The following is a 27,453-nucleotide window of genomic DNA, read 5'->3' on the forward strand; positions in this document are numbered from 1 at the left end:
CATCCCGTCATGACCATAGCCCAGGGTCCCTGACATCATCCCAGTTAGGGTCCCTGAGGATACCCTGTTGAGGGTCCCTGATGACATCTCCTCTTATCTGATATCAGAATTCCCGGGATGAGAGTCTAGGGCCCTTGAAGACATTACTTTATGTCAAGAGTCTTTTCCTATGGGGCCCGCTCCTGATCTTGTTCTATTGGGCCCATTCCTGATCCTGTTCCTGATCAACTGGCGCCTGTCCCTGTCCCTGTTCATGAAACAAGAAACCTAGACAAAGTCTAGTCATATCCAGAGCTGGGAGGACCAGATGACATCCCATCACATCTAGAGTCACTGGTTCCAGATGATATGTCCAGCACCTGATACTGTTCCTTTTGGGACCATTTATGAATATGTTGCTGTCAGGAGGTTTCAGACCCTATTCCTGAGGTAAGTTCCTTCAACCTGTTCCTGACGTACCTGTTCCTGATCCCATTCCTGCTCGACCCACTCCTGATCCTGCTCATGCTGGGCCTGCTCCTAATCCAGTACCTGCTGATCTGCATCCTGCTGGACACTCCGGATCTGGTGTCCTGTGTGCCCGCTTCTTATCCGGTTCCTTTCAGGCCCACTTTTGATCCGGTTCCTGTCAAGCCTGTTCCTGAACATGATCCTGTCTGGCCTCTTCGGCCTTATCCTGTTCATATCATGCCAGTTTTTGATCCATTTCTGATTGGACTTGTTTCCTATTCTGTTCCTGTCTGGCCAGCCTGGATCCTGTTTCTGTAAAGTCTGTCCTGGATCCTACTCCTGTTTAGTCAGTTTCTGATCATATTCCACTCTCGCCAGTCTCCGATCTGGTTCCTCACTGGCTTGTTCCAGATCTTGTATCTTTCAAGTCCATTCCTGATCCTGTTTCTGTTGGGCCAGTTCCAGACCCTGTTTTGGTTTGATAAGATAACACTTATTTGTCCATTTGAAAAGTTATTTGTTTTGCATTACAAGCTCAGAAATCCTCGCATCACAATCAAATCACAATCAAAATCACAGTGTGGAAACAGTGCAGGAGTGACAAAAATATATAAATTATGTAATGAGATTGCCTATGAAAATGGGGAAGTGCTCACATTCCATGTGCAGCCAAGGTCAGGTAATGATTGGAAATGAGTGGGGTGGGGTGTGGCCCACCTCTGCTCTACTGTTTGCTCAGCAGTGATATGGAATGAAAGAGTGTTTGTACTTGTTCCTCTTACAGTACAGTTTGGCTCCCTAAAACATCTACCAGAGGGCAGAAGTTGATACTTCAGACCCTTCTTATGTAGGACATGAGACAATCTTCCCAGTCAGTCTAAAGGTGTGCTTAGTGCGGCTTTCGAGGAGAGAGCCCTCAATACAGTGTCCCACCATCTTTGAGCAGATACCCAGGAGTCTTAGTATCCAAGCCCTTAGCTGGATTGAGAGGCCACAGAACCAGACTAGGCCTCCGAATTGCAAGACACTTTGGATTGTGGAGCAGAAGAACAGATGCAAGATCTTCTTACTGGCTCCAAATGATCTGGTGTGTTTCACTGACTGTTGTGTGAGCAGGGCCACTGAACTGCGCTCAAGCTCACTGCAGGGTTTTCTGGAATTATTGCAAAAGTTGGCAGACAAGGTTTGCATGGCCTCCAACCTGGGTGTGATCATGTCTGGCCATGATGTTTGCGGGTGCTTTACAGCACCAGGAGCTGCCTACTGGTGGAGCGCTTCTTGTTGAGAGTCAACAAGGCGAGGACTGTTGTTAGCTGCATTGGTCCCCAGTGGGACTTTCAGTTGGTGTTGGACAGCCTTCTGGTTTCCTTTTCCATCATATGGAACAGCCAGCTTTGAAGCTTGTGTCGATCCAAAACTGTGCTTGTGCTGGCACTTACAGTACATCTGCAAAGAGGGTTATGAACCTCTTGTGACTTAATACATCATTTAGGACCAAAGGCCATAACTTCCTCTGTTAGGTCTATGGTGATTCGTTAAAGGGCATTTTTCTCTCTGCCTCATGGGTGGGTCCTCAAAAATATGTTGATAGCAACTTTAGGTAAATGGAAAACATTTAGAGCTGACTAACGGTAACAATTTGCTCATGTTGGTCACAAGATTTTCTAATTACAATATGTAGGCTACATACTCTTACAATATTCAGAAGGGACATTTCCCTGCTAAATAGGGGCCATCAGTAAAGTTAAATATAACCAGTTGCTGCAACTTGCCAAGAAGCAGGCTCTTCTACATGTCAGAGGCAGCCCAAACCTATTTTTGTCTTAACTGTCTGTGTTTTTAAATGTGCAATCCAGCAGCCTGTCACGTGGTTGCACCCATGTAAAACTCTCTGTTTGTTACACAGTGAAGTGTTTGTAGTAAAAACTCCACAGAGACTGGAAATTTTAGATGGTCATATTTCAGGTACATTTGGCATGCCTCGAAGACAGAAATCCAACCCTCAAAGGACAAAGTGTGGAGTGAGTTTCATGACGCCACATAGAAGCATTGTCTATCTACCTGGGTTTTGTTGCATCAAAATGAATAATTGTGTACTTAAGTTAAAAACCTCCAGACTTAACATTAGTGACGCAGAGGAGAGTAGAAACAATAAAAGCTCTGCTTTATTTGTGAGGTTCCGCTTTTGATACAATTATTCAATAACCATTAAACAAGACAAACTTACAAACACAAGACAGAACAACTACCATTTAAGGCATATATTTACAGTTTGCTGTAAATCTCTACAGCTAACAAGGACCATGCTCTTAAATTGTTAACACACTGGCATACAGTTAGAACATGCTCAGAAGAAGTTCATATCCAGCTGCAAAACAATTGTTGAAAAAAATCAAGATTTAATTTCTGGTTAAAGCAAAAATGATTAATATGTATGTGTCCCCTGCAACAATTATCAATAAATGCTGGGTAGATTGTTTGGCTGCAAATAGCTGCACAATGTAATCTATTGTGAGTGGTGTTAACACAGTTAACATCCTTTTTTTTTAATCCCAGCACAGCTTTTCTCTGCTGCTGGGATGGAGGGTGAATGATTAACCTCACAATGGTTTGTGCATTGCAATACACATTTAAACAGGTCTGTTTTGCTGTCGTAAGTGTTTTCTTAAAGAATGACCAACAGGCCAGGGCAAACAAAGCATCTTGCCTCCCAGAGTAATCAGTTTTGATCATCATGTGCGGTCTGGATCATGTCTTATAGACTTTTGTTTAGGCCTTGTACTGTAGTTGTTGTTGATTAGATAGTTCTGGTATAAAAATATTCTAGAAAAAACCTTTAAAAATATCTGGTAAATGTGGTAATGTTAAAAATGTACATGTAATGTACTATAGAGGCACATGATCCTGGAGGGGAAATGCTTTGTTTGCTCAAATACGTAAATCGATTCTTTGAGAAATTGGATATTGGACTAAGAAAAAGAATAGACACCGTTTAGTGCACAAAAGATATTTTCATAGCTTCATTTTAATATTAGAATTACATTTACTTGTACATTTTGGACAAATCCACACTGTATAATTGATAAAATTCATGGAAAAAAATTCACCTTATGTCAAGCTTATTTTGTTTTGGGACAGGCTAGGATGAAGAAGTCGTAAGATAACACAACAAATTTCTGTGTGAAATGATGTAAAAATGAAATGACCCAACTCTTCTTTTTGACAGTTCATTCAATGGAGCCAATCAGCTTTTTATATTCACCTCTAATGGAAGCATGTTAAGACCATTACTGCATACTCATTTATATAAGCAATGGATGAACACAGAAACATACAACAAATCTTTGATTTAAAAAAAAAAAAAAAAAAAACTTAATCAGAAACAAAATTAAGTTTTTCCTCTTTCAGCAAAAAATATTTTGCATGGTTAAACCTTCAGGTGTGCATTCATATCGCAAGTAGTCTACAACAGTAGTGAGTCACTGGAGTCTCACTTGAGGAGACCTGGAGTACCTGCAGTTCCTTGTAGGTCCCAGATTTTGTCATGCTCAAGCATATTTGGCACTCAAGTCAATTCAGAGATTGATATATAAGTCACAAAGTTAGACCAATGCAACCTGTATGTAAGTACACAAATCTGTCACAAAAATGTACAGCTCTGACCTGTACATTTACATCTCCCTCTGGTGGTTAGCAAACTGTTGTACCAGACAAACAAAATGATTTGCAAAAATTCACACTAATAATAATAAGAAGAGATATTACAGTTTTCTGATACTTTGAGTATTATAGCATGGACAAGAGGTTGATGTTTTACAGTATGGCATTTGGGTTATGATTTCCTGTGGTAGTTTTTTTTTTTTTTCAGAGATGACATGAAAAACCACAGAAAATGATGTGTAGCAATGATGTGCAAACTATGTTGCTGGCTTTTCTTTCTGTTCTTTATATAGTCATGTAATCTGTATTTTCTTAAACATTTAAAGTGGTTACAAATGAGAACAGGATTTGAAAAATAAAATAAATAAAATTCTAACTTCACATTCTCCAGCACTTAAAGAAGAAATGCAGCTGATGTCAAATCACAGTCATGGAGTGCACCATAGCCACGTGACCATAACGTAACCAACACAATAATGCCTTTACTCAAAATGAACATTATATGGTACAGAACATACTAGTCATGATTTAATACCTTTTTCAGTCACATTCACTTTGGCCATTTCACTCTACATATTTAAATGATGTTTCGTGTCATCCTAACAAATGACGGTTCATTCAGTTCGCTTTTGCAATACCCTAGAAGACACAGTTCATTATTTGGGGGAAATAAGCCTTTTGCTTTCTTACAAATTTCAACAGACACCACTCATACAGGATTCTTTAAAAATGTGAATGAATGAGAATGAGCACCATGCAAATTGACCAAACATAACGACCTTCAGGAGTTTCTGCTGTCAATTTATGTCCCCAAAAAGCACTGTAAATGTAACACTTTACTTATAATACGGCTTCAGAATGGATTAAACAGAGGAGATAGGATCTGTAAATTTGTAAGATTAGGCATGCTGGTTGGCATTATTTGAGTCAGGTTGGGTGTTTCCCCGATTCCAGTGTTTCTGCTAAGCTAAGCTAACTTTCTGCCAGTAGTGTCATATTTAGGCGTCAGTTAGTTATTTAAGCTAGGCTAAAAGCAATAAAGCCAAGATGTTTACAATAAAGACATAAAATGTTCATTCTCAAGTTTAAAGGTTGCTGGTGGGCAAATTTTTAGCCAGGCTAGCCATTTCCCTTGATCCTTTTATGAATGCGCAGCTGATAAAGACATCTCTTATATGTCTCAGGTTTACAGGACAGACATGAGAGTGGCATCGATCTCTTAATGTGCAAGAAAGAGAATAAGCATTATCGTCCAATATGTCAAAATAGTATTATAAACAGACAACTTTCAAACACAGTTTGATGTTAAACAATAGAGAGTTTGGCACTTTTCTTACAAACACAACTTCAAATATGAAAAACAACCTGAAGAATGACACCACTTTGATTAAAGCCCCTTAAAACGTCATCATTTGTAAAAGGCTTTTATGTTTTTTTAACAACAGGCTTCTCCTCCACTACATATGTATGGAAAATGCTTGAGGAATGAATATGAAAGGCACAGTGAGAAATTTCTTTAAATTGACTTCAAGGTACGTGTTAATGTTTGTACAGTAAACAAAGAGCGAGCCCTTTTGGTAAAAACAACATGTTCAATAAATCTAGTTTGGGGAACTAAATGACAACAGTAGTTATCGCCCTGCAGATTGTACAAGCAGAGCAGATCACATCAATGAACAGCTATAATTATTTTTCCAATGTGCCTTGAGCATATACGTTGGGAGATGCAAAATTGAAATACTTGAGATGACATGCCAATTATTTATGATTCACAGGCTGAATTTTGAACTTGAGAGCAATAAAAAAAACAGGAAAGGTTAACAACTTAATTGTATTGTTAACTCGTAAACACAGGGCAGGAGGTTCATGGTATTAATGCTGCAATCACTGTTGACTGCAGCAGTCCATGTGTCAACATGGATTTTATTTTAAATGAACATAAAACCACATTAATCTGCAAAATCGTCTGAAACACTTTCTAATTCCTGTATGAACCATCGCCACCAGTTTGAAAGGCATACTACAAAAACATGTTTTTAATTTAAGGAACTACAATATGGCACAGGTAATGTGAGTGTAAGCAAACAGTCTCTGACAATCAACGGAAAGGGCATTTTAGTTTGTTTTACTTTCATAGCTTTACTTGAACTTTAAAGACTGAAAAGTAAAAGTTGTACCCTGAAATTAAAATATGAATGCTGACTCACCGAAGAGCAGCTAAGTATGTTTAGGCCACAGCTAAATGGACTACTATTTAAATTTGACACATGGTCAGGTTTAGATCAACAAAACAATAATTCACCTATTATTGCAAAAATGTAAATACTCTTCCAATGTAGCATCTGTCAGTCAGAAGGGTCAGCTTAAAGTTGTCTGTCGTTTTATAGAATTTTTTTTTCATTTGGAAATATACAATCAGCTATGATAATGATCAACTTTTGATTCAGAGAAATTTGAAGTTCCTGTGTGTCTTTTCACATGGAAAACTAGACAAAAGGCTCTTTATACTGTTTCACAATACATGACGTCACATCAAGAATTTGCTCTCTGATAAAACATTTGCTCATTTATTAAGATCTTTCCCATTCTACATCCTTGTATATTGAATTTCTAGGTTCAGGATTAAGACAAATCAAACTTTTTTGAAGACTTCACATTGTTCAGGGAAATTCTGATTTACATATAATACAATACAATAATTTAATCAATGTACGATGAAGGAATGAAGAAAGTAATCACAAGCTGCCAGTAAATAATAGCCATGAAATGGAAATACCTTTTCCATTCGAAAGAAGCACATTAGAAAGAGAGTATTTTCAAAGCATATGTTTTTTCAATCCACTTTTATCTTACCATAAAAAAATATATATTAAAATTGTAACTGTATGTTAGACAAAAAACGCTTTTTAACATGGCACCATGGGCTGTATTTAATTGTTGGCACAAATTTCTGATAGCCCAACTTCATCCTAACAATTTGAAAGGAGAATTAGCGTGGAAATTCAATCGAATAAACCGACAAAAATTCAGTGAAACAAAATGTGTAAGTAATGCTGAGAGACTGAAAAATGTAAACAGACTATAGCAAACTGATTTTTTTTCCAAAATAATTTGATCCAGGGTTGACTTTCACATACAGTCCCCAAAAATCTTTACAAACTTGGAACAAAAATGTTCTTATCAACTTCCATGAATCAAACTAAATTCAATAGTTTTCCAAAGGATGAGAAGAGAATTTAAAAAAAGCCACTACAAAAGTAGGAGCACTGGCATGACCAGCAGAAGATTAAAGGAATCAGAAGCCCACACCTTCAAAGACATCAGGCCTGAACTGGAAAATCCTTTAGTGCATGGTTCAGGAACATAAAGTTATGCTTGTCGTGCAGGGTGAAACGGTTAAGCTTAGGGATGGGTATAATTATTCTTCTTTTTTTAAATCAATATTGATACTGCCCACTTTTTTATAATTACATTGTACAAAGAATGATGCAGGTACAACAGCCTAGCAGTCTGTTCATGTAATAAACCCTTATCTTGAAATTGTTACAAAGTAGTTTAAGAGATTACGAGTTTAACCAAAACTGTGATTGAAACTGATTTCTATAAGACAGGGTGACACAAATCAGAGCCGGCGTGATGTTGTACAGAGCCTGACCGATACAGGATTTTGGGGACCGATACTAATATTGATATTAGGAAGAGAAAAGGTCGGATACCGATAAATCGTCTGATATCTTTTTTTGATCTATCTTTTTTGTTGATCCCTTAATAGCAATTATCAAACACTTGAAAAGATATATCATGAAGAAAAGATGGTCACAACATTCTGCTGGTGAAAAAAGAACTGTTAGTGTAAACCATTGAAACTCATATGAAATTCTATTAGACTGGTGAATGAATCTAGTAATATCGGCACGTCTGCGATAAAGTAGCCTATACCGATAGTCACTGGATATGCAAATATGGGCCGCTATTATTGGCTGGCGGATTAATCCGTCGAGCTCTAGTACAGAGTGAGATACACCAGCCATCTCCACTCTGTCAGGTGCTCTGACATTGTCTTCCTTACTGAGGACTGTCAGTAAATTCAGCTATTTTGCCTGGCTCATTATTGAACCAGGCAGAGGGTATGATAAGATACTACTATAATTAATAATATCGATTAAACAGCTCTGAGCATTTGGTTCCTGACATTTTAAAGACTTAACAAGGGGTTGATCAAAATTGAAAGACTTGCTATATTATTTAAATGATGATATGCATTTGACATTCTTTGATCCGCTGAAATCAACTAAATACGAGTGTTACAAAAAGATGATGGCATCAGTGGGCCTGTGCTTCCATTATTTCTCCTACCAGACAGCCAGTTTGACAAGAAAGAAATCTCAACTAAATGGCCAAATTTATGAAATATTCAATATAGTTTCACTGCTAAGAAAGTTGCCTCAGAAGAACACAACAAAATTACTTCTAAGTAAATGTATTGAACAATATGGTAAAGTTAGTCTCAGAGGTTTTAGTTACATGTTTCATTCTGACAGGAACCTGTATAGCTTGCAGAGACTACTGGCGGTATGTATATGTGGCAGCACAGAACCGCCCTAACTGTGATTATCTCGCTCCAGGGGGGGGGCTGTCATGTGGATGTAAGGAATGTGCAGTGTTAATGAATGCTTCTTCTTGGAATTTATTTAATTTAATTTTTTTAAATGTCTGCTGATCGTTCTGACCTTATGCACCTCTGCCCCTATGGTGGTTGGATTTTAGTCATCATACAGTTTGCAATTAAGTTTTGGCACTTCAAACGTACATACAGTTATCTCTTTGAAATATAATTCAGCACAGTAATAACAGTAAAACACCAGTGATCATTTGAGGTGAAACTTTGGTCTCCGTATTACCAACTAGATTCAAAATCGCTGGTCATCACAATGAAAAAAAAAATACAATGAAAAAAAATGAATAAATAAATAATGAAATAAATAAATAAATATCAACCCAATGAGGTTGACTAAACAGGCAAATACTTCACTGCACGTCTTTGCAATGTACTTGATTAACCCTTTAAAACAGACCTTTCACAGCTGCTAACAAATAAATTAAAGATTCAGCACATTTTCTGTGAGGTTATAGCTTAATGCCACTCTTTGAGGTTGTTGATGTCTTAACAAAAACACGTCAATAACATGTATCTACAATGCTGACTAGGAATGAGATATTTGGCCCCCTGCTTTTGGTAAAAAGGACACGGTGGAGCCCTGTGGCTACAGAGGAATGAGAGTGAGCACTTCAATAACCCAGGGTCAAAAGTGCAACGTGTCAAGCGTAAACTGCGTGGACCTCCTGCGAGTCTACCATGACAGGCAGGAGAAGTGATCAAAGATGATATGCTACTTTTCATTTGCTGCATGCGGACAGAAAGAAGCTCCTTTTAAAACCACGTGTGCTACTTTTACCGTCGTTCAGTTTGGAATATTTATCCATATGTTCTCTTCATTTATTTCATCTCTTGTATTGGACAACACCATTCCTAAAATATGATAAAATACAATTCCATTGGATTGTGTGCAAAATGCTTTGTAGGCATAATTAAACAAACAATGCTCTCTTTACCAGCCACAATGGTAGGCTTTGATGCTTGTGATGAGGTATGAATTTTGGCCATTATTATGGATGAACCATTAACATCCTTCTTTCCAACCACAGTTGTACTTCTTCTGTAAATAGGGTGTCATTTTTCCCTCCCACAGTATTTAAATAAAGAACCATATAGAATAAGAAAAACTAGAGGATAGGTACGAGATGGGTTGAAGAAAAAAGTTTGCTCAAACAGTATGGCAATGACTGCTTCCACTGAAAACTGAGGTCTCTGCTCTCAGTCATTGGCATAAAATCATATACATATATATGATTTTATTCTTATATATATCTTTAAATTATTAATCCAGCAAACAGTAATTGCAGTAAAAACTGCAAATTTCTCGAGAGCTCCACAACACATATCTAATAAATAGAACAAAATGGCAAATTCTCCTCAGAGATTTCTTGTTTCCTTTTATATGCACAGAGGTTTCAGTACGTTTCTAATTAGGTACCTTTACTGTATTAGTCAGCCCGACAGTTGAATGGATGGATGACAGTGAAGGGTCCAGTGTGCTAAGATGCGAATAAGCCTTCCTCTGTCTTCATCACTCCTCTTCAGTCTGAACACTGTTTACAGAGGCAGGTCTGTGCTGTTGTGGCGAGTCTTTCTGGAAGTCCCATCATCCCTAGGCAGAGCTTTCTGCAGGTTGGACATGGCAGCTGTCTTCTTTAGGTCGATGACTGCGTAGCATTCGCTGCGCCGGGGTGCCTGCGGGCCACATTTTTTGGGTGGTAGGCGCTGGTGCTGTGGCTGGTTTTGGGCAACCCCGCCGCCGAGGGCTTGGCAGGGAGGTTCACCATCTAGGTCCACCTGGATGTAGTTCAGCTGCCGTGATGGAGGCATGTGGCCGTGCTCACAGCCTCCCACACCTGACCTTGAACGTCTGCGGAAATCAAAGCTAAATATTCGCCCCCCTTGATCTGGCTGACACGGCCGAGGATGTGGGGGACAGGCGTGTCGAAGCCGAGGCGGCTGGACCTGCTCTGTGTTGACATAGTTCTGCAGGGCGTCTCTGTGGATGCCCCGACTGTCCTGGTGATATCCGTTTGGAGTCCCAGGACCTTCTGAGAATTCATACTCATCAAAGTCTTCCTCCTCTTCCTCGTATTCATCCTCTTCTTGCTCATCATCATCCTCCTCCTGCTCCTCGTCCCGCTGAAGGGCACTGTACTCCCATACTGGGGGCAGAGAAGGCAGGTTCTCATAGTTGAGAAGAGCTGTCCGACGGTGACCTCCACCCATGCCCCTTTCGCAGGCGTAGCCCTGTGGAGGCAGGGAAGAGGGGCCGTGGACATGCAGGTGCTGGAGGGAGTGAGAGTGACTGTCCCCCGTGCTGCTGCTGCTGCTTGAACCGACAGACTGCGACACACTGCTGGGACTCAGCCGCTGTTTCCTACCGCTCCTCAGGTCATTGATGTTCTCGTAGGTGAACTCTCCACTTTGGCAGCTGTCCGGATGCTCAAGGCCTGGATGCCGGTGTGCATGGTGGTGGAAATGATGATAGGAGTGAGAGTTGCACAAGTGCATCGAAGGCTCATCCCCCTCTGTCTCTGAGCCTGTTGCACCCTCTACTGGCTGAAGATTGTGAGGGTTGTGCCCATGCCTGTCCCTCTCTCTCTCCCTCTCTCTCTCCAGCAGATGGCGCTGTGCTGGTGTGGGACCCAGCATGAATTTGACCTCCTGAGAGGTTGGCTGTAAGAACACCTGAGGGTCATTGTGCTCCTCCAGGGGATAGTGCCTCAGATTGGACTGCAGATTCCCTTGGCCCCCCACAGGCATAGACCCCCGTGCGGTCTCTGGGAAGGTGCTGGGTCTCACCTCAGGCAAAGAGTGCACACAGTGGCGCATAGAGAGATCCCCCTCCATACTAACAGTGTTTACATAGGTGTGGGTCTGTTAGGGGAAAATAAAAACGTGTTTCATGTAAGGAAAAAGCTATAAAAAAAACGGTGCACTATCAATGTCATAGATATGTCTTACCTGGTCTTCCAAACCCATGAGGCTATGTCCATGATCATCAGCAAGAGAGGGTTGAGAGGAATCACCCCTGATTGGATAACCAGGGTATCCGTTGGGGAAAGCCTGAACAGGGAACCCCGGAGCTACAAACACATTTATGTGACAGCTGATAAACATTGGACAGTGATCTGCATGTTAGCATTTGAAATGATGGAGTTTCAATTCAGAAAGCACGACATACCCAAAGTGTATCTCAGGGAAGTTGTGTTCTTTGCTAATGCTTTTTCAGACTTATTATTTCAATTAGAATATAAATAATGATAACAAAGTAAGGCATGATGCAAAGTCTTTAAATTATCTTTTTTTGTATGCATAAAAAATTAAATAAATCCACACAAACTTATTTTGAAAAAAGTTAAGCAAAAGTTTCAGATTCCTTTTCATTACCCTTTTTTTTTTTATTTTCTATCACGCTCAGACACTTTAAACTAGTTCATGAAATAATTCAAAGCTGATTACACTATTGCAAAGCTGTAGTTTCTTTTCTGGACCCAAAAGCTTGTACATTATGATGCTGCAGGTGTTTTAACCAGGACCAAGAAAACCCTCAAACACATCAACCCCATTCTCAAATCCCTACACTGGATTCCAGTGCACGCCAGAGTTGGTTTACAATCCTATTAACTGTTTATAAAGCGCCACTTAAGTATTAAGTAAGAACACAATTAAAATGCAGATTCATCAATTCATTTCAAGTCACTTTGCTCACTGTTAAATTATCCATTAAAAACAAGACGTATCAGATGGTAAATGACTTCACAAACCCACAGACTCACACACTGATTAAAAAAATCTGCTATGAATGTTATGTTGTAGCATCTTGCCCATAGAGACAATTGACTGATGAAGGACAAGAGGAACAAATAATTATCATTTGAATAGTGTATAAACAGCTCTAACACTGACACCGACACAGTAGATGCCCAATAACATACAATGAACTTCTAATCTGTACAGAAGAGCTAACCATAACATTGTAATAGTGTGACTGATATTTGTTATTAAACTTATACTATCGGGCCAATATGGGCTGGTCACTGTTGAAAATATAATTGATGGTGTCATCACGATCGTACAGCATCGCACACTCAGGGCCTCATTCACAAATGGATTGTGCAGCTTTTGAGCCTGCTAAACCTGTGCAAAAGAATCAAAAAGACCCCGTCTAATTCACAAAGCAAACGCAGGCGGTGAAATCCTCCCATAACTGTGCTGCAGGGCAAAAAAACCTCTGTGCACCGATGCTTTGTGCGTATTGTCCTGTAAGAGTGGTATCAGTTCAGCTTCAAAATTACAAAATCAGACATGCTCAAATCTCAATATGAAAATGTGTACCAATATAACATTTTGTCTAGCTCTAACTGGCCATATACACAGGCTGTATATCTGTTCTGCTTTCTTTTTTATTTGAATACTTTTGCACCTGTGGCACAGTAGACTTAATTGAGCTGTGTGTATTTAAAGCTTTTCTACTTCCTTTTACTACTACACATCTCTCTGTGTGTGTGTGTGTGTGTGTGTGTGTGTGTGTGTGTGTGTGTGTGTGTGTGTGTGTGTGTGTGTGTGTGTGTGTGTGTGTGTGTGTGTGTGTGTGTTGTTGTGACTCACTGTTGGGAGTTTGTGGCGTGCGAGACATCTCCATCTCTGGTGTGTGACCACTGCGACTCATCATCATGGATTCCTCCACCACGTTGATGCTGTTACATTGCATCAGCTCCTGCAGCAGATTGAAAATCTCCTCTGCCCGGGAACACTTGAATGCAAATATTCCTAATCAAACAAGAACAAAAAAAAAAAAAACATCAGCACTGCTGGGCCGAGATTTGTTCCCCAAAATGCTGAAATAGAAAGGCAAAGTTGCTTCTGACAATTAAATAAAAGTGAAATTTTTGCATACAGTTTACATTACAAGGTGTAAATGATGGAGGCCCCTTGTCCTGTAACACTGCATGGATGAACACAAGTGACGTGTTTAATTCATGCTGAAATCACTCTTTAGAATATATGTACCTTTACAATATTATTTTTTCACAGTCAGTGTGTTTAGTTGCACAGTTAAGCTATAGTAATAACAAGGACAATAGTGGACAAGCACCAGAGGAGAATCCATTTATTGACAGAAGTATGTCTGACTCCACTACATTAGGTGGTGATATGCCCCCTTTCAGTGAGTTACTATTAGACCTTTTTCCAGTTGACCTTGTTTACAAGTACTCAATCAGCATGTTTGTTAAACGATGAAAACATAAACAACTGTGCAGCTCTGTACATTAATACTTTTGGTACAAAGTAGAGGAAGTTTTAGATGACTTTGAAAAAGAACCAAACTCACAGCTTGTAGTCACACTTGACTACAAATAACAGCAATAACAACAAATGTTCAGAAATACGATAGTCATTATAAAAAATTAAAATCAGGAATTTTTCATCACTTGGCGAAAAATACATTTATACAAAGAGCAAGTGCAAGGAGCATACAGACTGCGTTTGTGCAGGGGGCATATGGTAACTGAAGTAAAATAGACCAGTGTTAAAAAGTTCACTTCTGAAATTTTGAAGGTTCAGGATACTCAAATGGTCAAATAGCTTTGGAAACCCCTCCATCCCTCTCTGCTGAGGGTTGTACTTTTCTACAAGGCTCTCTTTTTTCATTCTTCACACCACTAGTTCAGTCCATGGACGGATTATAATGACCACAGGCCCTGGACACAAACTCGCCTTGGACCCCTACTGACACAGGAAATATTACACACTGTATCCTCCCCAAGCATACAGGGTTTGGTTGCACTTACGCACTTAAATAACAATTCTGCTATTTATTGCTTAAAAATACTATAACCCTGACTGGGTTCTTCACAGAGAAAAAATGAAATGTTGGAACGTGAACTTCCTCTTGCGCAAGATATGGTCCTTGCACAATCTACTACAACAATGTTGAGACAGACAATAAAGTTTATTTTTAAAAGATCTTGACTCATGTCCTGAAATTATGACCCATATGAGCTGTCTCTCAAGTTGTGGTTCATTTGTTCCTTTTTTTTTTTACATCAAATAATTTGTAGTTCTAGTTGACATGTAGAAACAGCTGTTTGCAGCTTGCAGCTTGCAGCTTGCTCTCTTGCTCATATAATAACAAATCTTAAGGCCAAGACTCCCATTTGCCAGGGCCCCGGACAATTGCCCACTTTGTCCATGCGGGGATCCGCCTATGGATCAGTCGCTAAATAAATAGTAAGTAGTAGTAAAATGTACATATAAATAGAAAATATAAATGTAGAATAATAAGATACATTAAATACGGCATTAACATTTAAGTTACTGAGGAAGAGAAACAGAGAATAGTTACCCTGCCCGGTCTGACATCGACGGCCACTCTCAAAAGAAAACAGGTTGGAGTCGTAGCCATAACGGCGCAGGCAGAGATACGGCCACCGAATGGCGTCTCTCTTACGTGTGTGAAGAATGAGCTCAGTCTGGGTGAGCTCCATGATCCCAGAACCAAGCTCGTTGCCCTCATCGTCCACATTGGTGACCTGGGACAATAAATGTAACAGGAAGAGGAGAACATGTGAGTGCAGTTTATTAATCAAAGTTATGACCAGAAAAAAAATTACTGAACAAGAGAGTAGCAGAATGAATTGAATTTGTTATTATTGACCTTAAATTTGGTGAGATGGTTGTCTCTGATGGGGTCTCTGTACAGACAGCTCCAACAGCTCCCCATAGCTTCAGCAGGCCAGCTGAAACCTGACATTAAAGGAGATCTCATCACCTGACTCCATTAACAATTTCAGCAATTTAAAGACAGTTATCAATATCAGACAAAATAATACTGAACGCCCACTTCAGGGAGCAGACACACACACAAACTTCTTACTCAGTCCAGGCCATCAGTGTGAAGGGATTAACGCCTTAGTCCCAGGATCTTAGACCGGGCATCGTCCTCACAAGCCAGTTAGTTTGCTGGACTGACATCTTCAAGAGAAGCATCATCTTCTCCCCCCTGAAACCATGAAAAACACAAACATTTACCCGACCTTATATCAAACTCATATCTAAAATAAATGTTGCCAATGTTAGCAGGTGGGCTTGGCATTCTGTAAGATGTTGAACATGTTGCACACAATGCCTCTTCACCCTCATGTATTTCCTTTCATCTCTCTTCTATCCCCAACCAGAGAAAAGCCTTAGAAAAACGACAGATAAAGAACGTTGAAAATATTATGGCTTAGAAATTAAGTGACAGTTACAGCCAGTGTTTTCTGATCTTCTACTTGCCCCTCAGCGACTTTAAACAAAACGTACAATTCAAAAAAGTTGGGAAATTGTTTAAAATGAAAATAAAAACAGAATGTGATGATTGGCAAATCATTGGAATCCTAAATTTGTTTGAACATTTTTAAAAAGAGAGTGTTGATTCGAAACCGATAAACAAGTAATTACTTTTGGAAAAGTTGAAAAATTGAATTTGATGATGACAACATGTTTCAAGAAAGTTGGGACAGTGGTAAAAAAAAAGATTAAAGAAGTTGTGACATGCTTAAAAAACAGAAAGGGGCTGGTTCAATAGATGATAAATGATAGAGGTTGTAAAGTAAATAAACACAAATTTCCATTGCTAAAAACATGAAGGCTATTTAATTTAAATAGCGTGTACAGAGTTTATACAATCTGTGCACTCTGAGTGTCAATGAGTGAACACAACAAACAAAAAATAATATTAATAAACTACGTTAACAAAGTGCACAAAATTCCAATTTAAGTCAATAAATAAACTAACTAACTAAAGGGTATATTTATTTTACACATTTCAAATTTCCAGTGATGCATTTTTAGTGCACAGGGTGCATTAAAAATATCCCACCAGCACTTTGTCTTGGAGGAGAAACCATCAGACCCCTAAGGAGGTCTGGGCCATGTCCCCCTTAAAGCCATATGATGTCGGATTTCTGATTTAACGTATGGCATGTAATATATTTAAAACTACTAGTGAGTTTAATTTCTTTACATTTCACCAATTGGAGATGATGCAGTGCATGGGGAGGGCCCCCAAATTATATTCTTGCCTAGGGTGCCAAAATGGCTAACACCTGACTTAATAAGATTTACTTGCAACAGGTTAGCAACAGGATTCTGTAAAAAAAAATAGCATCCCAAAGAGGCTGAGTCTTTCTGAAGTAAAGATGGGGAGGGTTCCCCACTCTGTGAAAGACTGACAGAAAGAACTCTGTAGTGGACATCACTCCATGGTCTTGGGATCACTTCCAAAAACCAGTGTCTGTGAACACAGTTCATTGCTGCATTCACTAATGACAAGAGCTGAAACTCTGCCATGCAAAGAGAAAACCGTGTCACCATTGAAGAAGCACCATCCAGCTTCGTATCAGCACTAAGTTCAAAAGCCAGCATCTATGATGGAATGGGGGTGCATACGTGCACATGGCATGGGTAACCTGCACATTTTGAATGTAATAATAATGCAGAATGACATGTCAAAGGTTTTCAGAGCAACATATACTGCCAGACAGACAACGCTGTGCCTTGTATATTTCAGTAAATATCTACACATGAAAATTAAAACAGCACAGCTCTGTAGAAAAAGAGTCTGGGTACAATGTTACAATTCACTCAGCAGACGCTTTTATCCAAAGCTCTAATCCATTCATACTACACCACTGAAGCAGCGGGAGCAATGCAGGGTTAAGTGTCGTGCCCAAGGACACATCAGACATGTTGTTAAGCTGGGGATCGAAGGTTGAGGATGATGACTCTACCAACTGAGCCACAGCATCCCACTAAACTGGCCTTCCTGAAGTCCCATCTTGTCACCCATTGAATGTTGGAGCATTCTGAAACGTAAAATAAGACCAAGAAGACCCCGAACTGTCAAACAGCTGAAATCGTACATTAAGCGAAAATGGTCAAACATTCCACTTTCCAAAATGACAGCATCTGGTCTCCTCAGTTCCCAAAACGCTTACGATTGTTGTTTAAAAAAAAGGTGATTCCACAGCTTTGGTAAATATGACCCTGTCTAAACTTTTTTTAAACGTTGTGGTGGCATTAAATTGTCATGAATGACATTTCTCAGTTTCAACATGTGATATTTTGTTCGAGCCATTTATAATCTTGGGTTTCCTATGTTTTCAAATCATCACATTCATTTTTTATTCACATGTTACACAACACCCTAACTGTCCAATTTTGAGTAATAACTCCTAATTGTAAATAAGAATGAAATAAGAGCCTAGTAGAAAAGATGCCACAATTGGTACACCGAACAGCATTAGAGCTGAGGATTGTTTATCAGCCATAAAAAAGGCAATACCAGTCCCTTTGTTGATTTTATATAAATATCATCCTATTCATGTTTGGCTGGAAAAATGATTTCAATGTTGCAGTATGATTTGAAGAGTCACATTTAGAGGGGATACAGGCTCAAAACTGTAGGCTTCGTTGAAGGAGAAATGTCAGACCTATGCAACCAAAATAGTGCACAGCATTTTTAGACACACAATCACAATTAATCCAACAGGCTTCTTCAATGTATTACAAGAATAGTAAACACATTATTTTTAAGTAGGGCTACAGAGATGTTCCTGTATCGTAATGATTAGGAATCACACACTTAGAAATGAATAGCTGTGCATCTAAAACTCAAGTGAATGACAAGTAAAACTAATGTACGAAGGAGACATTTCATTTCCTTAATTTTGCCTTAGACAGTAAACAGAGTAGACAGAGTCTTTAGGAATGACCAGGTAGGCTGTATGCTAAGCCTGAGAATCCTGCTCCTTGTTAACCTCACACAGACCTATAGACACATTTTAGATCAACCCCGCCGCATTGTGTGAGCTCTAACCTGGGCCTCCACATCTGACTGGAGATGGCAGGCTAGACACACACACACACACACACACACACACACACACACACACACACACACACACACACACACACACACACACACACACACACACACACACACACACACACACACACACACACACACACACACACACACACACACACACACACACACACACACACACAATGCGAGCAGGAAAAAAAAAATGCCTCTGATGCACACTTTACAAACACAACCAGTAAAATGGGTTTCCCCCTAATTTGAGCTGAAGAATCACGGTCCTGCTTGCTCAATTAGCAAAGCCGACGCAGAGCTCCAAAACAAGCCGACAGCGAGGCTTCATCTGCCCATCAACGTACACAGACTCCCCGGCATAACCATGCTACCATGAACCAGCACACTGACACTAAATACACAACGACAATGCTCAATGACCATTTGTTCCTATTTTTTTTTTGTGAGGATACAATAGCGTGAGTACATAGCGGTAAACGGGTAAGACAGCGATGGTTTGCTACTCACATGTCTGGCACGGATTTTTTTTTTTTTATATTAGCCCTTATGCGAAATAAGCTGTGAGACTGCAAGTGGTTGTCGGTGGCGGCGGTCTGCTGCTGGTTGTAGCGGGATGTGGAACTTGCACGGCAGTGAGGCGAATAAAAGATGCAGTGAGAGCAGTGAAAATGTTGTTATTTTTTCCTCCTATTACGCCCCCCTACTGCAGCACGGGCCTCTGCCTGTATGACATTTCCCAAGCAGCTGGGGTGAGAGTTCACCGCCAGACAACGAGCCTGAAAGAAGCGACAAGAAGGTAAGGAACGCTGGAGGACCAGAGAGGAAAGGTGTGCTTGCCTGACAGACAGGGGGAGGTGGGAAAAAAAAAGAAAAAAAAGAAACAACAACCCAATGATCTACAAGGCAAGAGCATCTGTAGCAGTTCCAGTTGTCAATGATTTTGCTGTGAATGTTCTGCTCTGTGTGTGAATTCAGGCATTCATTTGCATGAATTGTTATTCCAGTGATCAAGTCACTGTTTTATCTGTTTTTGTCCAAGTTTTTTTTTTTTAAATCATCTTCTTGCAGTAAATTTGTGCTCAACAGAAACTGACAGAGAGGATAAAGTAAATCTGCTCTTTTATTTGACATCAAGGTTTATACCACTTTCATATTTCTACTTTGAATAGCCTAAACTTCTAGAGCTGAGCTTAGCTTAGCATAAAGGCTGAAATAGTTTAAAAAAATAGTACAATTTATCAACACATTACATTTACAATTAATTCACACAACACAGCAACATGTAAGTATAGGGAGACATTCAACTAACCTTACAGAAAGGACCATTCATAAATGAATAGCTTAAATTGAGAAATTACAGAGAAATTACAGAGAAAACAAAAAAACTGAAAAATTACATTACAATAACATAAATCATTTAGGGGGAAATAAAGGAAAAAGAAAAGTAACAATTATCAAAATAAGTCACCCGGCAATAATGTCAACAATATAAAAAAAATAGTCCTTATGGATGTCTTTAAAGCTTTCTTATTCTTCAATACTTTACAGAATGATTCATCGAATGTCTGGAGTTCAATAAAAAAATAATGATTTGTTTGGAAGAAACTGAAGAAATCTGGCTTTATGAGTATGATGCTTGCCCAAAAGACACAACACCTTTATCACATTAGTCACAGCAGTGTTGTTGGACTTAGAATAAAAAAAATAAGACCATACTTTCTGTAATAGGGTTGAGGACCTAACAGCGTAAACATATTAGTGGGGCTTCTTGCTGGCCACCGTACTCAGCACTATAAATACATCCATGCCTCAGCAAAGGAAAATTCTACGAAGCTGTTGGGTGCATGTGGGTAATTTGTTTAATGCTGCAATCGATCATGGATGTTTCATTGTTTAATGTTTTAAAGTATTCCAGTAACTTTTGGTGACATGTTTTTTTGATTTTGAATATGGGTATGACAATAACTTTATGTGAAAGTTGCCGCCTATAGAAGTAGTAATTTTATTCACAATCTGCACTCTGTTTACATACCCAGTAGAAATTATATACAAGCTGCAATTTGCCACGCTGCCCAATAGTAACTATTCACAAGCTGCACTCTGTTCAAGCTAATGCCATGTGTCAGCTTCGCAGCTCATGGCCATAATCATCCCCTGCAGGATTTTGCTGGCTTTTAAGTGATTGTTGCGTTAGTTACTGGATGTAACTCACAGTTTTGTGAGTATGTGCAAAGATCTCAGCCCCAGCTTTGCCATTGTTTTACAGACTCCACCTCAAAACTCCACAGTCTATGCTCGAAACTCTCAGACAATTTTTACTCACTGCCAAATTAAAGGGTAGTTAAGTACTTATAACACCCACACTGACATTACTCATCTCCCTTTGGAGATCAGCAACATCATCAAACAATGGGGCAAGCTGGGCCTGCAGTTAGACGTACTCTCGGAATCAGAGCTACATCCAGTGACTACTATTTTTATTTTGTACATGCACTGCCCTCTAATGGTCTTTGCTATAGTTACCACAGGACGCGAAGGCCGTTAGAGATAAATGTACAAGCTGGGCCGCTAAGTGACAAGGCTAAAGCAAAAACTAAAAACAATGTTCTGACTGCCTAGGATCCTCCATAGAGAACTCCAGAAGGCCCTCATGTCCCTCAGCTCCTGGGTAGTCATGTGCAGCCTAAAGAGCTGCTGATGCTTGGATGCAGCTTGAGCCACTGAAGCCGTTACTGGGGATATAAGGAGACCCAAACATACCAAGAGATGACATCATGCCCAGCAGCAGCAAAATCTTGTTGTTATTGGTGCAGTAGCATCAGCTCTGTGGGCCAGCTGCTATGTACTCCTACGACATGCAGGTGGTCATGTCTCGGGTATCCAAATGCAGACCTTGATACCACATCTGCTAGTTCTACTGAACCTTAAGATCCAGGATAGGCCTCACACCTCCTGATTTATAGGGGAACAAGAAATATGTAGAGAAAAAAGCTATCTCAGCCTTCAACTGAGAAACTGCCATAATGGCTCCTTTCTCCAGAAATAAGGCCTCCTTCATTGCCACCCTCGGTGCACCGTTGGGCAACAAGGGTCTCAATCTGTCCTCAGGACACAATGGGGTGTAAACAGACTTCACACTAGAGACACATCCTCCATAGTCCAGTCACAACCAGTTACACTAGCTCTGACCAAGATACCAGCTTTTCAAACCCTGTAGACCTAAAAAAAACTAACCCTAAATATCCTGCTTAACAGTAGTACTCACTAAAGCGGTTGTTCAAGAATGTTAGGTGACCAGGGTAACCCCAGTTCTCTGAAAACTGAGTGAGGTATGTCATTATGGGAAGTGTCAAATGGAGTTATTGTTCACGTCAGATGGCGCTTCCAGTAGTGTAATACCGAGCGAGTTTAAGGACAGCAATTCAAGGTTACGTGCAGGTTATGTGTCCTACACAACCAGCAAAGGCAGCTATATGACTATTTTGTCTGTCTCAAAATTGACTCCCTCATTTACTAGCCTACTCTAAAATTCACTAGTAGAGAGCAGAAACTGAGATTAATCACTTTATAATCATCTTTTTAGGGTTAGGGTTATGTTAAAAATATGTCTCATTAAAATTCTACATCACTTTAAGTAGGCCTACATAATAACATGAAACACTGATTTTTGGAAAGTTTGCATAAAATAAGCTTGTTTAATTGCTGATAGGTGTAAGACTGTAAATATGGTGCACTTAATAGGATTGTAAATATTAGTTTAATCTACAGTTGTAGTATTGGTGCCAAGCTAAGAAGGATCTCAGGAACTCAAAGACACTGTACATGCATTTGTTCAAAAAGAAAGAAAGATCAAGACAGAACAGTAAGAACAAACATTACACACAGGTCATAAAGACAACAACATATAAGCCACAGATAAACAGAACACACATCACAACATTAAAAGCTCTTTTGGAGAGGTGAGTCTTGAGTAGTGATTTGAATGTAGATGGGTCAGAGCAGTGTTAAAAACATGTGGGGAGTGAGTTCCAGAGGGAGAGGGGTAGCTGTGGAGAAGGCTGTATCCCCCCCATATAAAATTTCCAATTATGAATTCATTATACTGTACACGGCGGGGACACATTTCCTGTATTCATCTTCCAATAAAACACCTGTTTACTGCCTTTATAATTAAGATGAGTCCGTAAAGATTTAATAAATGGCCTCTAAAGATGGATTTATTACAACACCCTTATGTTACTGTCTCCTGCCTAATAACCAAAAAGGTGTTTTGTTGCAGTGAAGTCACTAGATTTGTTAGAAAAACCAGATGCCGAAAAACATTTTTAAAACCTCTCAGCATCTTAGCAATCCTGGATGCTCAAGCATTATTGTGATGGTTGTCACATAAAATTGAACGATTTGGAAAAAAATTAGACAACACAAATTCAACAGAATGTTTTAATTAACCCTGATTTCATAACATAGTGGATATTGCCTATAATTAAATATGCTTAACACCCCTAAAAAATATATTGCTTTTGCGACATTCAGTGGTTTCTTGTCTTGTGTCCATAAGTCATCTTCAGGACACGGTATGTAATAGTTTAATGTGGTTACACTTACAAGCACATCGAAGCATACCTTCGGACTAATCCCAAAACACCCAGAAAGCTTGAAAAATTGGAAAATATTCTACTGTCAATGTTGTTTGAATGAAGTAGCCCATGTGATATGTTCCAGATGTTCACAGTGCAGGGCTTTGTAGCAGGTAATGAGTACAAACTGGTGTTGTATTTGTATGATGTAATTAGCCCAAACAACATGCTGAAACTAGGGGTTTAATAGAGTTCAAAATGTACAGTCTATGGCAGGGATGGGGCAACTTTGGTCACAGTAAGGGCCACATTCACTTAATTCTCACTGCCAGGGGGCCAAATTGTAGAATACAAAAACAATTACAGTCAATTATGTCTCAAATTTAACTCAACATATACCAGTGATCAAATATTATTATGGACATATTTCTGGTTTTCATGATTTCATGACAGATTTTGTCATGTTTTAAATTAATTGACATGTAAAAATTGACATTGGGGGGCCCCATTGAGGGTTGATGGGGGCCGCCACCCTTGTCTATGGGTTTCTCGTATTTCTATAAAGGTAACACGTCCAAGAATAAGCGAGCGCTGGGAGCAAGGCGAGAATTATCTTGACAGGTGTTTAATCTCTGCTGCTGCTGCGTATCCAGCTGTTTGTGTTTTGTAAGCAACGCGGAAATATGCGGCCGAACAGGAAGTGAAGACGCGTTTGCGAATAGATTTTCTGACCTTTGGACTACGGTAACGTTATAAAACATTGTTTATTCAGCTCACAAACTACTCCACCGACTGTCAGTCGCCTCTTGACTTTATCCTGGCGACCCATTGTTGCTAACAACGCTAACCACGGTCGTTGCTAACCACTGCTCTCTACTCGTGTGTTTGACTCTCTCTCCCTCTCTGTCTCTCTCTCTCTCTCTGTCTCTCTCTCTCTCTGTCTCTCTCTCTCCCTCTCTCTCTCTCTCTCTCTCTCTCTCCCTCTCTCTCTCTCTCTGTCTCTCTCCCTCTCTCTCTCTCCCTCTCTCCCCCTCTCTCTCTGTCTCTCTCTCTCTCTCTGTCTCTCTCTCTCTCTGTCTCTCTCTCTCCCTCTCTGTCTCTCTCTCTCTCTCTGTCTCTCTCTCTCTCTGTCTCTCTCTCTCCCTCTCTCTCTCTCTCTCTCTCTCTCCCTCTCTCTCTCTCTCTCGTCTCTCTCTCTCTCTCTCTCTCTCTGGGAGTGTCAGAGGACTGTGCTGCTGACCACACAGATAAGATACTACCCTGCACGTCCAACAAACTTATATCACAATACAGCAGCACGCTCAGGATCTAGACTTAATGGTAGGTGTGTAGTCCGACAGATCAACATACATACTGTGTACCAACACTTCGCAGAGGACCTGAAAGTTAAGAGAGGTAAGCGAGGGTTACACTTGATGTTGTGTAATGATATTGTCTTTGTCGGTGACTTAAAGCTTACGAAACTTTCATGAGCCTTGAAATAGGTGCTCCACAATGTTTTAAGATTAGCATGAAAATTAGCACGACTGTCTGTGATGTTGTAAGTAATTTGGTCATTTTATAAACTGCTTTAGTAGCCTGTTATTGACATCTTAATTCAAAAACTAAAAAAATAAGCAGAGAGGACACTTTTGTGAGGACACTCTTCGTTTCGCGCATTAAGTCTATCTGCTGGGTTTCCTTAAGCACATGAGTTGAGGTTTTTGGGCGCACATCTTCAAGAAACACATCCCTTGCTCAGATAAGCAGAGTCCGACTGAAACAGGAGTTTTGATAGTGATATGGCTGCAAACAGCTCTAAAGTTTACCGTAGTTGACCTTACTCAAGTGGCATTTTAAATCTGAATAACAACTTAAAGTGCAGACTTTTCAAATCAGTCTGCATTTTAAGTTGTTATTCAGATTTAAAATTTAAAAAAAAGTTTCTCAGATTTCACCACCTGAGCTTTGTTCAGACCTTGTTTGGGTCCACACGCTTAGTTCACTCTCACCATTCTCTTTTACACTTTGATGATTAACAAAAAGTGTTTGGAATTTATTTTTTTTTGCCATGCAGCTGTGATATGACTTTTTTTTTTAATTATTATTATTCTCAGAACATGTGGCTGCCCATGCTTGGAATGACTGCCCTGCCACACCTGGGAGGGCTATATGGAGGTTACGTCACACGCAAAGAGGTGAAGACTTGGTACAAAACCCTGCAGAAACCATCATGGCGACCACCCAATGCAGCGTTCCCTGTAGTGTGGACCTGTCTATATACAGGCATGGGGTAAGCTCCACGGCGAAATGTTTCTACTTATTCTACTTGATGAAACCTTCCAATCTTAATGATCCTGCGTTCTTAAACTTCGTCACACAGGTACGGCTCCTATCTGGTCTGGAGAGAGCTTGGAGGTTTCACTGAGGATGCACTGGTTCCACTGGGACTTTATGGCCTGCAGCTAGCTCTGAACTGGTCCTGGACTCCCATCTTCTTTGGTGCACACAAGCTGAAATTGGCAAGTTTAATACATAGATGTAATCATTATTGAACAATTAAAAGGAAGTTTATAAAGGATATAGCATATGGTACAGCTGATTATTGTACATATTAATTGAACACCCCCTTTCTGTCCAATTTAGGCTTTGATTGAGATCGTGCTTCTCACCGGGACTGTCGGAGCAACCATGGCGTCTTGGTATCCCATCAGCCGCACAGCCTCAATGCTATTGGCGCCCTACCTGTCATGGCTGTGCCTTGCCACTACCCTGAATTATTGCATATGGAGAGACAACCCTGAGAAAAAAGAAGAGTAGGAGACCATTCTCTATGCTTTGAGAAAATACACTATAATGTTTAGAAGCCTTTGATTTTCAATTTACTACTGATATCTCTCAAGGTTGAAATTACAATACTAGCTTTTCAAAGATCAATCAATATCTGCAAATGTGATGACAAATGTGGAAAATGCAATGTTAAAAACTCGATACTTCAGAGTTAGTCCAGCAGACTTGTTTGTGCCCTCATAAGGAAGCAGAGCACACCCAGGGGTATACCACAAAGCAAGATTAAAGGTCTGTTGAGCCGAAAGTTTCTGTGTTTTTTACGTCTTTAAAAGAGCTGTGAAATTGCTTCATTTCTCTTAACTATTACATCGAAATGTTCCCTGTGGGCTTTTAGATCTTCAGCTTAAGTAATATGTTCACGTAATATCACAGAACAAAGCCATGCTCTTACAGTAGAACATATCGTCTTCATCACAGCACGTTTAGTGATGTATTTAATTGACCCCCCTCCAGTCTCACTCTGCTCTTTTTTATCAGCTGATTGCTTTATTTAAACTTCACTGTTAATTTCAGCTGATAATAACCCACGGTGAAAGAATGATTAGAGCACTTCATCTGAAGAAATGCATGTTTATGTTTAATCATGATATTTTGTTAAGTCTGTTTAACACGGCTGATTGTACAATGAACAAACCGATGATAAAAATGAATCTTATTCAATAGATTTCAGTCAGTAAATGACTTTCCCTGATACTGAAGTTATTTCCACAATAATTTCCATTAAGTTAAAGCATTACAAAAATTACTGTGCCTGATTATACCGCTGAAATTATGAATTGTAGTGTGAAGTTGTCATATTAGAAATAAAGATGCATTGACAGTTCTACTAATGTGTACATGAACCAAAACAGTCCTTTTCTACAGCAGATGTGAAGGTTTTTTTTTAACAACAAACAATCACTTTTCTATATTCCACACCTCTTCTCATTATATCAGTCCGACCGAAGAACACATGTTGATGCTTGATTTTATTGTGGTAGAAGCGTCACACGACACACTAAATGCCCTCTTTAATGTGATTGGCTCAGAGCCTAAAGCAGAAAGTCAAAGTTAAAATAGGAAGGTCATAACCAGCTTTGGTATATGTGATAGCTCTAACTGTGACTTCTCTTTGACTAGCCAGCGTACTTAAAGAAAGCCTGTGAATGATGAACTCGCTCCGTGGTATACCCCTCTGGACAGGAGTGTCACTGTTTGCAAAAGAACCTGCCTGATCCATGTGTAGTCAGTCAAATTTATTAGGTTTGTACTAAAAAAAGTGCATTCACTCAAAGCTCTTATGATCTGCATACCTTTCTGCAATACCTTTAAGGCTTCATGTTTGAATTGAATAACCATCATAGATTTTTAATCTTAAAAACCTGGTGTTTTTCCAGTTAAGTCAAAAACTG

The 27,453-nt window shown here is 39.7% G+C and overlaps 2 protein-coding genes across 4 annotated transcripts; one reads left to right on the forward strand and one right to left on the reverse strand.

The window, feature by feature from the left end:
• Nucleotides 1-2,597: 2,597 nt before the first annotated feature.
• On the reverse strand, nucleotides 2,598-19,494 carry frs3 (fibroblast growth factor receptor substrate 3). 2 transcript variants are annotated; one of them, XM_020642471.3, is made up of 7 exons: nucleotides 19,164-19,494; nucleotides 15,651-15,776; nucleotides 15,432-15,520; nucleotides 15,120-15,306; nucleotides 13,382-13,543; nucleotides 11,735-11,856; nucleotides 2,598-11,647 (listed from the first exon to the last, which is right to left on the reverse strand). In XM_020642471.3, the coding sequence occupies exons 3-7, from the start codon at nucleotides 15,495-15,497 to the stop codon at nucleotides 10,325-10,327; spliced, it is 1,860 nt and encodes a 619-aa protein (XP_020498127.1). In that variant the 5' UTR covers nucleotides 15,498-15,520; nucleotides 15,651-15,776; nucleotides 19,164-19,494; the 3' UTR covers nucleotides 2,598-10,324. The 2 variants fall into 2 exon arrangements, with proteins under 2 accessions (XP_020498127.1, XP_065810933.1); XM_065954861.1 differs by lacking the exons at nucleotides 15,651-15,776; nucleotides 19,164-19,494 and having other exon boundaries at nucleotides 15,432-15,527.
• Nucleotides 19,495-23,956: 4,462 nt separating this feature from the next.
• tspo (translocator protein) lies at nucleotides 23,957-26,885 on the forward strand. Of its 2 annotated transcripts, none has more exons than XM_065954866.1 (4): nucleotides 23,957-23,977; nucleotides 25,330-25,505; nucleotides 25,596-25,734; nucleotides 25,859-26,885. In XM_065954866.1, the coding sequence occupies exons 2-4, from the start codon at nucleotides 25,333-25,335 to the stop codon at nucleotides 26,030-26,032; spliced, it is 486 nt and encodes a 161-aa protein (XP_065810938.1). In that variant the 5' UTR covers nucleotides 23,957-23,977; nucleotides 25,330-25,332; the 3' UTR covers nucleotides 26,033-26,885. The 2 variants fall into 2 exon arrangements, with proteins under 2 accessions (XP_065810938.1, XP_029134831.2); XM_029278998.2 differs by lacking the exon at nucleotides 23,957-23,977 and adding an exon at nucleotides 24,418-24,628.
• Nucleotides 26,886-27,453: the final 568 nt, after the last annotated feature.

The sequence above is a fragment of the Labrus bergylta genome, chromosome 5 (assembly GCF_963930695.1).
Source record: "Labrus bergylta chromosome 5, fLabBer1.1, whole genome shotgun sequence".
Classification (NCBI taxonomy): Eukaryota; Metazoa; Chordata; class Actinopteri; order Labriformes; family Labridae; genus Labrus; species Labrus bergylta.